Source organism: Glycine max, chromosome 6, assembly GCF_000004515.6.
Source record: "Glycine max cultivar Williams 82 chromosome 6, Glycine_max_v4.0, whole genome shotgun sequence".
In the NCBI taxonomy this organism is placed as follows: Eukaryota; Viridiplantae; Streptophyta; class Magnoliopsida; order Fabales; family Fabaceae; genus Glycine; species Glycine max.
Window position 1 is genome coordinate 47,628,673 of NC_038242.2, and position 13,109 is coordinate 47,641,781.

General features: G+C 30.2%; 1 protein-coding gene across 1 annotated transcript; it reads right to left on the reverse strand.

Moving 5' to 3' along the window:
* Positions 1–6,803: 6,803 nt before the first annotated feature.
* Positions 6,804–9,902, reverse strand: LOC100804927 (O-acyltransferase WSD1). Its single transcript, XM_003527381.4, has 5 exons — positions 9,652–9,902; positions 8,425–8,997; positions 7,872–8,225; positions 7,344–7,481; positions 6,804–7,208 (listed from the first exon to the last, which is right to left on the reverse strand). Exons 1-5 carry the CDS (start codon positions 9,835–9,837, stop codon positions 7,044–7,046), a joined length of 1,416 nt encoding a protein of 471 aa, XP_003527429.1. The 5' UTR covers positions 9,838–9,902; the 3' UTR covers positions 6,804–7,043.
* Positions 9,903–13,109: the final 3,207 nt, after the last annotated feature.

Sequence of the window (13,109 nt, forward strand, 5' to 3'; positions counted from 1 at the left end):
ATTTTATGTTCATGGGTCTGAGCTGAATTTCTGTATGAACTAAGTGCCCCCCGGTCACATGACACCACATCAAAATTTTAAATTGTATGGCATTACACCTTATTTCAAAAGACTTCAATTATTCTGTAAGTTCTCTCTCTCTCTCTCTCTCTCTCTCTCTCTCTCTCTCTCTCTCTCTCTCTCTCTCTCTTTTAATTCTTTGAGCAGTGTTATTTCATATAAACAATATTTTTTTTACACGTCTAATGTAGAGACTGCATTGTTTATTCTAACGTAGAGCCAGAGAACTTTTCTTTTAGAAGCTGAGTATAATACAGAAGTTGCTGATTTTGTCTTGTTGGCCGATACGAGACGCTATCTGGTACCATAGTGGTGTTCTGTTAACCTGTAACTCTAAAAGTTGATGTATTCCAGCAATGGTTTGAAACTTGGAATGCTTTTGATAGATTCTAAATTAGAAGGTAAAACTCAATGTGGAACTGGAAAAGCTATCTAGAGAACGCAATGGTGCATTTAAGATGATGTAAAAGATGGACCATCGTTTACCTATTTTTAGTTTGAACGTGTGCTTATGCTCATCCTGTGACAGAATTAAACATTTTCATAATCAATCATATACCCCGTGTCAGGTACCTATTTTTCATTGTTTCCATTTCCACACTCAATTAAGATAAATAGAACATGTTTGCTGTAAATTATCTCCAAAGTTTCAGCCAATTCAACATCTGTTATAAAATATAAAATAAGCTTTTAAATAGGTTAATAGGTCATATCAGATTTTTAAAAAGATCAAGTCAGATCCAAAGAAAGCGTTTGATAGGTAATAAGTCAGATTTAGGCTATAGTTTTATAAAACAGATCAAAGCCTATTTATGCAAAGTCTATTTAACCTATTCCCATCCCTAGACATGGAGAAGATGGGTTTTGTGGAATTAAAGAGAGGATTAGGTGGTGAGTAAGATACAGGAAAAGGGAGGTTTATTGTCGTTTGAAGGGGCGACAAGGATATGTGTACACTCTTTAAGAGACAATAATTTTATACATATGTTTGAGTTTGGATATAATCGATCCCAGCTCGGGGGTAAAATTTGACATGTTTAAATTTTAGGAGAATGAAAAACAAATGAAAAATTTTGTAGGGATGAAAATCAAACTTTTTCAATTTTATAATAAAGGATGAAAATATATTTTAATCTTATTTATATTGTAGTATCTCAAAATTTCTTTCTTTTAGTTTATTATATTGAGAAGTGTTATTTCATATGTATTCTAGTAATGGTTTGTGTTTGATGGCTACGATGTCTCACGTCGTTTAGGAGTTGAGATCAATAATCGTTTACAAACATCAACTTCTTTTAGTCCATTAAGATGTCTTTTACTAAATACAAAACAGTCATGATCATTGAGCACATAGGCGGACAATATCTGATACAGAAAATCCTTACAATGCTTACGGATTTGAGTTCACAACCGATTGAAACTTGGAGTGCATTGAAAATAGGTAGATTCTTTTGCTTTTTGATAGATTCTAAATTAGAAGGTAAATTAAAATCCATATGAAACTGGAAGGGCTATCTAGAAAACACAATGGCGCATTCAAGTTCATGAAAAAGATGGACCATCGGGATACCTATTTTCGATTTGAGCACATTGCTTATGCTCATTCTGTGACAGAAACATGACAATCAAACATATACCTCCGTAATTTAGATTATATAACGTATTTTCTGTAGTTATTTATCTCCAAAGACTCGGCCAATTCAACATATACCATGAGATCAGCAAGTATGCTACGTTTTGGAGTTACAGTGGATGGTTCTTTGGAGAATGAAGAATGAATTAGTTTTTTTTTTTTTTTTTATAAAAAAAAGGCTCATGGACGCGTGGCTATTTCCCATATAAAAAAAAAAAAAAACCATGCACTAAACAATTAATAGGTGGCAGATTAAATATGCATACAAAGGACCACGAATTCAGATTCGTTTGTGAGTGGATCAAAGTTAATGTTGACGACACCCACAGGAGTTCTTAGGAATTATAATTAGTGGTAATTAATTTTTTGTGTGGTTTTGATTGCAAGGTGGGAGGTTGTACGTACTATCACTCTTTTGGAGACAACAACTCTGTTCTTATTCATTTTCCCTTATTCTACTGTTAGGTACAACAAATAAATAACATATCTACTTTTGAGGCTCAATCTTAGAGTTGGTGTTAATGGCAAATAAATGAATTTGTTACGGGGATCTGTTTCATTTCAAAGTTGAGTGAGATCATACTATGATGGCAACTCCAACTGCAATCTGTTTGTGTATATAGTTGGAGGATGGGTACAAATATCACAGTCATGATTTTAGGGCTTAATATCAGTAGCCATTTTGTCATGACATTTAACGTTGTAGAAAATTTCAGACAACAATATAGTTTATATAGCCACAATTGCCGGCACAAATTAAGACACAGAAACATTAGCGATGTAGTTTTTTTTGGTGAATATTCGCGTTGTAGTTGCAATTATAATTAGGTTGAAATGTAAATTTTTTCTTCTTATTTTTTCAAATTTATGTTTTTAGTCTTGTTATTTTTTAATTGAGACAATTTATTCCCAATTTTAAAAAGTTTATAATTTTAATCTCCTATTTTTTAAATTAGACGTTTCGTCTTTCACTTTTAAAAAAATCAATAATTTTAATCTTTATGTCCAATTTCAAACGTTGATCTATACACTTTTGTAAATGTTGATTGATAATTTTTTTTATTATGTACATGATAAATATTTTTTTTATAATTATTTAATTGTTATCAAGCTTAATTTATTAAAAGAATTAAAAAAAGTCTTAATTAATATCACGGTCAATAGGTTTTAAATTGATCAAGGAGATTAAAATTATAAATTTTTTTTTAAAAATAGAGGACGAAATGTTACAATTAAAAAAAATAAGGAGACTAAAATTGTATATTTTTTTAAATGTGAAGAACAAAATATCTCAATTAAAAAATAAGGAATTAAAATCCCAAATTTTAAAAAATAAAAGGATAAAAACTACATTTTAACGTTATAATTAAAGATCATTTTTAAAAGTTTAATTATACAATTATTCTCTTAAATATAATTAAAAGTTGGATTAAGTTTCTCAATTATTAAAACTTCAATCAACACAATTGTCTCCCAAGCTTAAGCAGATTAAATATGATTATGCCTTAAAAAAATAATGAAATATGGTTATTAATTCATAAAAAGTAATTTAAAAAAATGTGGGTAACTATTTAATTTACTACAAGTTATATACATTAATTTACAATAAAACAAAAAAAAAGTATATATAATTATCAGTTAGAGGAATTTAGACTCGCCCTTACATAACTGTAATTAAGATAAGAGAGACAAACAATTGATATGTGATGTCCTAAACATAGATTGATTTTTCCATAAATACTAAGGAGAAAACGAAATTTCATCCACAGTATACACTTAATAAAAAAAATAAACTTGTCCATTTAAATAGAAAATTTCCACACCAGAATAAATGAGTGTAACGTGGCAAGCTTTTGGAGCGAGAAAGGACGTTTAAATAGTTCCATCGGAATTCTATATATATCTTCATTGCCTAAAGAACATTCATATTTTTCTGAAACTAAGTTACAAAAACAGCTATATAATTTTAATTTGAATGAGTGACTCTTTCTGGAATGATTGATATCATGTTATTTGCATCCACACATTCAAATTATAACCATATAGAAAAACATATGATTAGTTTCTGCAAATGTCCCAATTAATTTTTTTTGGGTATCTCAGAGATCTCCATAGCAACTTAGAATTTGACATCAAAGGCTTTCTCAACGCAAAACTTGAATTTTTGTTCATCTATGAATCCCTTTAGATCGAGTTTTCAAGGTGATTCTTAATACTCCCACATAGCTGATAATTGTTTACATCCTGGGACCACACAGATAAGCATGTAATGTTGTTAGAAACATAAAACTCGAATGATCCAAGCAATTAAGGAAGTTCCTATGATGCATTCTTCATTGCTACATATATGTGACGTTGTAGAAAAGAGAAGATAATGAAACTCCCAAAAATAAATAAAAAATAATTCAAGAAATGCCCAAAGCCATGTGTTCCATAGGCCCAAATATGCTGGATATAAGAAAATTACTGTTACCCAAAGTGTTGTAGATGGTTTTAACTACAGCCTGAAACACCACCCAATAAGTTAGAGAAGTTAAATACTCTATTTTATTTCCTGATTAGAGACAATCATGGGTGTTCCTACACTATTGGATTAAAAACTAATTTCGCTCGTGACACGTATCGGTAACAACATCTTACACCACTTTTTCAGTCCTATGGGTTAATACTCCCTATATTTCAAATTGATTGATATTTAAACCATATCGATTGATGTTTTCAATTTTAAAGAGGAGAAACGTGGGTTGATAAGGAGGAAGACATCTTTAAGAAAATGTATAATCTGTGAATCATCAAATGGATTTCAAGAAAGCAAAAAACATAGGAACATATCACTGAACTGTTGGTTTCTAGTGAATCTAGGATCGACTTCATGGGGCTGGAATATTTTGGGTGGGTGGAAAATTGTATCACGTCATGACATCAAGGTGTGAACATAATGGAGTCTTTCATGACTGCATCAACTCTCATGCAAGCATTAACAATATTGAGGTCTAGTTTTGGTTCAAAAAATGTGAGTTTGGTTTCATAGGAGAGCAGTTTGGTTATGTCTCAGCACAGTGCTTGGTCTGTCATGATGTTTTCTGTTTGGCTTATCTGGCTTCTCATGGCAACCACTGCTATTTTAATGTAATCCTTATTTGCCTATAAAAAAAAACTTAGCAATTAAGGAGGAGAAATGATCATAGAAGACTAGAAGTTATTCAGGTGGAGACGTTGTATCTTAAGTTGTTTATATTGATTGCTTCACAACCAGAGCCGTTGAATGTTGAATGTTGCCTGTAATTACACTTTGTGTCCTCAATCATGGTTCTAAATTGCGGTAGCAGTTGTGGTCATTATTGCAGTGCGAATTACGACTGTTACGGTGTGAAATTACTATATGTTTTGCACAGGAAGTAGAAAGAATTATACAAATATTTTAATTATTAGTATATCTTTTAATTATAAGTTAGCATAACTTTTCATTCATTTTATGATTTGATATCCCACCATCTCATACGGCAATACCCTTGGACCATTGAAACTTATAAGTTAGAATAGAAGATTGAATTATGAATCTTTATCTTTTTTGACAAAAAAAAGTGGAATGAACATTGTTTTTTTATGGGTAGAATAGAAGGTTGTTAAGATTTTGTTGTGCATGGCTCCAATGCGCATTTCGTGTGATTCAAATTCACACTGCAATTGTGATCGCGGACCATAATTTAGAACCATGGTCCTGATGGTTGGGTCTTTTTTGAGTGTGTGCTTAGAAATTGGCCTTTTATATCATATTCGTTTATTATTATGAAAAAGAATTAGGTCTGGATAGCATGAAGAAATAGTAGATATGTATTTATCATTTTACAGTATTCAAAAAACTTACTTGTACATATTAAATAAAAAGAAATCATGTACAAATGATAGAGGGGGTGATTAAGCAGCAAGAATGGTTTTACGGTGCTAATAAGAATGGTTTTACGGTGCTAATAAAGCTGTTTATTGTTTGCAATTTGCTAGTGATCTAAGAATAAATATAGAGAATAAATTACACATCTTTATTAATATAAATTTATTATTTCGTTGCTAAACCTTTTATTTTAGTGGTTTTGGTATATTAGTTATGTGTTAAATTTGAAATTACAAAGAATCAACATCAAATGAAAGTTGGATAAAAGGGCAGAGTGAAGACTGTGGAGTGGAAAGAACGTCTAAGAAAGAAGGGAAGACAGGAAAGTATGAAAAATTAGGATAACTTATTTACATATAATTAAGTCAGATTTTTTGAGTAATTTTTAACTAGTGAGTAGTAGTATCCGTGGATAGTATGGCATTCATTCCCTTTGATCGTTAGAGTAAACTTCCATTAAATTATTTGTAGTATCCATCTAATATCCGTTCTCAATTCGTGACGGATTTTACATGTGAGTATCCATGAATATGATTTTTTTTTGTCATCCTTTTTTGTGTACAATAGTCTTAGTGCAATTTGAACTTAATACTTTATGTATACTATTCCAAATCCTCTATCATTAAGCCAACCCTAACTTTTGTCATCCTTGTTTCCTCTCAAGCTTAACCCAAAATATGGTTATTCATAAAAATTAATTTAAGAAAATGCAGTGTATTTTTTTTTTTTTACACAATTCCCTCTCAAGCTTAAGAGAAAAAAAAATGCGGTATCTTATTATCTATTTCGTTTTTTTGTACATGACAAAAGAAAACAAAGAGAAAAGAACAAAATAAAGCACAAGGAAATGGAACATCTATAGCATCAACATGTAGGAGGGAGAATGTTTGGGGTGGGAGAAATCCTTGAAGGTATACCATTCTTAGCTAGAAATACTCAGTACGAAAGTTTTCTTCTTTTAAGAGTGTAGTGGAGGTGAATAACACAATCTAGCTAATTGGAGATCTTGAATAATCTTAACGACAGTTGCATTTATTTCACTTAATATTATATGCCTCACAATAAAACTAACAAAAGGTATAAAAATGAGGAAATTAAACTCACCCTAACAACACATAATAACAATCATTTGCAATTTGGTTCAATTTTGACATGAAATGTTAATTAGAAATATCACTTTACTCCTACATAGATCGATTTGATGAGAGATAATTAGTTTGATGTCAAATAAAATTTTTTAAATATCTTATTTAAACCTTAAACCGAAATAAGCAAACATATATAATATGATATTGAAATTTGCGGGGCGAAATTACAATCAACATATATATATAAGCATACAATTAAAATTCATATGATCAATGGACATTCAACAAAAAGGAAAAATAAACAGTGTTCGTAGAATATTCCGAAGTTACAAACTGCACCACCACAGATCAGTATTTGCATATGTCCCAATTAAATTTTGTTGGGTATCTCATAGATCTCCATAGCATCTTTGAATATTTCATCAAAGGCTTTCTCAATGCAAAACTTGAATTTCTGTTCATCTATGAATCCCTTTAGAGTTTTCAAGGTGATTCTTAATTCTCCCACATAGCTCATAATTGCTACGTTTACATTCTGCAACCACACAGAGAAGCATGTTATTAGAAACCTTAGAACTCAAATTATCCAAAGCTGAGCCATGCAATAAATACCTGAGGTCATAAGTGCTTAACGAAACTTCCAAAAATAAATAAATAATTCAGTAAGTACCTGAGGTCCACCAGACATGGCGAAATAAACACCTCTTACAGGATGATTTGCTAAAGCCATTTGCTCTAATGGCCCAAACATGTTGGATATAAGAACACTACAGTTTCCCAGAGTATTGTAGAAGGTTTTAGATGCAACCTGAAACACCAAACCATGAATTAGAGAAGTTGAACAACATAAAGCAGAGAAGTTACAAGGGTGAGATACTCAAAATATGGGGCTCCCTTTAATTTACTATTAAAATAAATTCCACACACCTTGATTTACTTACACATTTCAATCACATCCAATGGTACAAAATTAATTTTATCAAAAATCTAAAACAAACAAATACATTATCATTAAGAGTATTTAAATAAAACAACTAATTAAATATCAACTTATAATATGATAAGTTGTGTTAATTATAATTTTTCTCATAAAACCTACTAAAATAAATTAAAAAATACTGGAACATCATAAAGTATAATTTTATGAATCTAGACCTTAAAAACACATTAAAAAAACTCCTAAACTACGTATACACACCTCAGGGCCTCTTAATTTCATCTCCAAATCCAAAAGCAGACCTATGAGATAAACGCTGAAAGAATGTTTCTTTCTCTTGATTTGTTTACGAGCATTCCAAACAAACTCAAGAGGGTTGGAGATTTTGGGTTGGTCTAGCTTTGGAATTGGTATTTGTAAGAAAGAAATTTTATTCCCCCATAGACCTTTGACCTTTGGTTTTTGCATCTCCTTCACTGATTGGTACCCTCTAATATTCCTTGTGTTGAGCACCACCAAAGCTGTGGAATTTGCTTTTCTTGTCATGTAGTCAATCTCTTGCATGTACAACCGAATCCCATAGAAAATTATCCCAGTTATCACATCATTTATTGTCTGCATTCATGTCACAATAAAGAAAAGAAAAAAATTAATTAATCTAGCTAGCTTACTTAATTGGATGACATAATTAAGAGGTTGATTTATATATGACTAAACATATAAAACCATTTCTGATTGGATAAAAACTCTTTTTATTATTAATATATAGACTATTTCTTCATAATTACTAATATCTAGTTTGATGTAATCTTACCACTCCAAGATTGGACTTGATTGCTTTGATATGATCAAGAGATAATGATATGTTTGACAAGGTGAAATGCTGAGGCTTAGTTCCTTCATATCCAGACCTTATGGGTGTTTTGTCATCTTCAATCATTTTTGCCTTTATTACGCTAGATCCAAAATCTAACATGGAGCTAAAAAAGGAGGATATCACTGAATGTAACTTCTTAAATATGGTTTTCTTTGCATGCTGCGGATTTGATGATACTCTTGAAGGAAAAGTAAGTGGAAGAGAAGGGTCATCAGTTCTTTGAAGGCAAGAAAGAAGGGCACCCATGAGGGAATAACCATCTCCAAGCGAATGATGAAATTTGAAAATTATTGTGCCTGCAGCATTGCTTGTTGGATACTTAATAAGGTGGACTTCCCATAGTGGCTTGTTCTGAGGTGTCCGTTCATTTAGAATCCTTGTCACATATTCATCAAAATAATGGTCATACAATTCTGCTGAATTGCATTCAGGAAATCTAGGAACCTTTACATGCTCTTCAGGATTCACTTGCACCCTTTTCCATCTCATTTTACCAGCTTGGTCTCTGATCTGTGGTCAAGCATTGAATTGAACAATTAAAACAAAAGGTCAGAATGATGAACATTAATTCAAATTTGAAGTGAGAGTTGCTAATTTAGTTCATGTCACAAAGCTTTTATGAGTTCACTAACCTTATAAACAATTGAAAGTTTAATTATATCTTTAGTCCTTGAAATTAAAAAAAAAAATCATTTTTTAGGTCCTTAAATAAAAAATTATATTTTTTAGTCTTTCAAATTTTTATGGAAGAATTAATTTTTTTTTGTTTAATATCACTGGTGTTAGAGTTTCAGGTTCTCCAATTATATTCTAAAATATCTCAAATTTTATTATTTGAACCAATTATAAGATTAATCTTTGGTAGAAACTTAGTCACACTTAAAACTTCATTCTTTTTTCCTAAGAGTATAGTATTTTGTGGGGTCAAACTTAGGTCCTTTTTCAAAACTCAACATGCATTAAGTTTGTCAGTTGAACTACACCCATTATGTGGTTTTTTTTATTTGAGAGAATAGAAAATATAAATTTTTATTTGGAGGAATAAAAAGACATCCTAGTTTGAGCGACTAAACATAACTATGCCGTAATTGGATTTTGTGGTGGACTTCTACTAATTACTAAATGCAAGAGTAAATGTAGTATAACATGGAGGAGAGAAAGAACCATAATAGAGGAGAAACGTGGGTTGATGGGGAGGAAGACATCTTCAAGCAAAGGTATAGTCTGTGAGTCATCAATTGGAACTGCCATTTCAAGAAAGCCAAAAACATAGGAACATATCACCGAACTGTTGAAATAATGTCCATGAGGACTCACTGGCTCTTGAACCTCTTCATAGAATTGGTCCATTGTGTTAGTTTGTGTGTGGAAATGAGAGTGAAAGTAGCACTTCAATTAGAAGATATCTTTTGGCTGCAAAGCCAGGCCAGGATCGATGATATATATAGCAATGCATTGTTGTACGACAAATGATAAACATATCAGTGGGTTTTTCCACCCACCATCTACCCATCACACATGATTAATCACATGTGTAAATATGATTAATTTTTAGTTAAAAGTAAATAAATATGATTATATATAATGATCGATTTATATTTGTAGCATTAATAATTAGCTTCGTATATCTCACACAAGTGAGTAATAGTGTCATAATTAGGAGGTTATTAAAATGCCAATATACCGTAAAAGTAGTTAATATAAGAGTAATGGAATGTACGTATACAATTATATATTGATCTGTACTTATTGCACTAATTGTTAAATATGTCCCGTAAGCAATTAGTAGTGCCACAGAATTATTGAAATGTGTCTAATGGTTATTAATTTTTTCCTTACAAGTAATTTAAAAGTAACAAATATATGTATACAATTTTCAATATATTTTTTGTGGCCAATAGGGGCTAAGACCCCAAAAGAAATTTATTAAAACTCACGTAGGAAAAGAGTTGACAATACATCAGCCATAATAGCGTTCCTAATTAAGGAAATTAGGACAAACACTAAAAAAACTACCATTCCATCTGTAACAGGGTTAATCCCATATTTAGCCAAAATATCCGCAGGTTGGTTCGCCTCACGAAAAACATGTTTCCACGTATAGTTATTGATATATATACTTGTAGCAAAAGAAACAATTATTTATAATATGGAGTCTTCTACATAGAAACCAAAATAGTATTATTAATTATCTAAACTAAAACAATTATTATAAAAATGTATTCAAAAGGGTGTATTTCTTTTTGTTCTGAATAAGAGACCAGAGATATTTTTCTAATAATCTATTGAATTAAAATTTAATTTTACTCCTAATGAGTGATTATCATTGGTTTAAAAGAAAATTACATGAAAAAGAAGTGTGGGGATGTGTTCCTAATGGAAACTCACGAGCTAGGCATGTACTGCCAGTGGTGATCGATCGGTATAGCCAACCACACACGTTATGACCTTAATGGTGAGAATACCAAATACTCATTACTCCCACACCTTAATTAATTGGTATAGCCCTTGATCTTTTTCAAAGTCGATCAACTTTTGATTTAATGATTTGAATAATTGAATTGAATGATGAAGTGCATGCAGTCTAGCTGCAATTTCTTTAAAACTGTAGGGTTCCATATAATGTTGCATATATGTGCGTGGCCATCTCAAACATTCGCCACATCATGGCCATCAACCTAAAACCATGGCCTACCAGTTTCAACCCAATTAATTGATCCAATGGTCCCTTGGTCTAGAAAAATAATGGCCAAACGGCCATAATACATGTTCCCTTACGTGAATAATATAAATTTTAGATAGAGATCTATTTTTTTTATTCACAATAATTTAATTGTTTAACTAATTGAATTAGATCATAAAAATCTAATTTAAATAAATGGAGTTTAATTTTCTCTGTCCTTTGTGTTGTGTGTTCTTGGTTGAATTAATGGATGTATCACGTGTGGTTTTGAATATAGTTTTATCTTTGTAATGATGATCTCGGGGGTATGCATTAAGCTGTGAGTGTTGTTGAATTGTTTTGATGGGGAGATGATACCTGGTTCTGTTGTTGGATTTTGCAGGTACAGTATCATGTATCTTCTCTTTTTATTATTATTTTATAATTGATATATATATATATATATATATATATATATATATATATATATATATATATCAATTAGCCTTTTCATAAAAAAAACGCGTGGTTTTGAATTTGTTATTTGTTAGTGATAAGTTTTATTTGCATAAAATTCTGGTGTAGTATCATTTTGTTAAAAAACTTTAGGTTTAAATATGTTTTTTATTTTTTAATTTTGGTCCTAATAAGTTTTTCTGTATATTTAATTTAGTATTTGTAAGTTTGTATTTTTTTTAATTTTATTCTTTTTAATTTGTTGTGTTTATTTTTAGTTTTTATAAATTTATGCTTTTTTTAATTTTAGTTCATATAAGATTTCAATTTTTTTTCATTTTTAATCCTTGTAAATTTTCACACAAGACCAAAATTTGAAAAACACAAAGTTAAAGAAACCAAAATTAAAATAAATAGGAACTAATAAGAAGTAAAAAAAAACAGATAAAACAAACTGTAAGATAAAATAAAAAAATATAAACTTATAAAAATTAAAAATAAATATTTTTTATATTAATTAAAATTAAAAAAAATACAAATTTAGTGAATAAAAACATAATTATATTAAACTTTTTTTTATACATAAAGAGTTATAGCAGGGGAACAAGGATCCTAACTTCAAAAACTCCTTTTTATGGTCTTTAAACCCTGGTAGCTGTATTTTCGCAAGGTTTGATTGCATGGGATTGTTGGCATTAAATGGACAGATATATGCAGGCACGTAAAGTAGACGGGTTGTTATTGCACAATACATTATGTACACAATTTTGTGCTGGGTTGTTATGACATTAATTCTTGTGTGTATTTTCTGTCGGTTAATTATACCTTTGTATAAGGGTGGCTTTTTTCCCTTTTTGTATCAGCGATTAATTAGAAGATATTTGGGGACGAACTTTTGTGGGTTATCATATCTGTGCTATCTGCATGGAGCTTATCTGTTTCTTGCCACTGGTATTGATATCCTCTTTCTCACATTTATATCAATATACTTTCATTTGCCTGATAAAAAAAAAAAAGGTTTCTAACTGGAAAAAGTTAAAGGGTGTTAAAGGGTGAAAATAAACATGATTGATAGATAATTTTTCTTAATAAATATATGATAGAAAGTTCAACTTTAGATGTGTGTATAAAAAATTACTTGTTGAAAGAGATTATATATTTATATGAATCTCATATGAATCTAAAGTAACACACTTTAGAGGGTAAAGTAATTAATCTTATTTTTAGTTGTTGATAAGAAAACCAATAATTGATATCATGCGCACAATACGTACATCATGAATGTGTTAGAAATATCAATTAATGATCCTCTATCAACGAATGAGATAATGCAGAGTTTCACTTTATAGGGATAAATTTAATGTCAAATATGACATGGTTTAACCTATTTTGTTTATTATAAAATTCAAACTTCAATTGTGTGCATATATTTTTTCAAAAAAAAAAAGTGCGCATTCGACATCATATTAAAATTGTTTATTATAATCAACTGTTTTAGAATTAA

Coding starts and splice junctions, on each gene's coding strand:
- LOC100804927 (XM_003527381.4), bottom strand. CDS start 9,837: ATGGACCAATTCTATGAAGAGGTTCAAGAGCCAGTGAGTCCTCATGGA. Junction 8,226..8,424: donor TCAAGTCCAATCTTGGAGTG/GTAAGATTACAT, acceptor ACATGAATGCAG/ACAATAAATGATGTGATAAC. Junction 7,209..7,343: donor CCATGTCTGGTGGACCTCAG/GTACTTACTGAA, acceptor GTGTGGTTGCAG/AATGTAAACGTAGCAATTAT.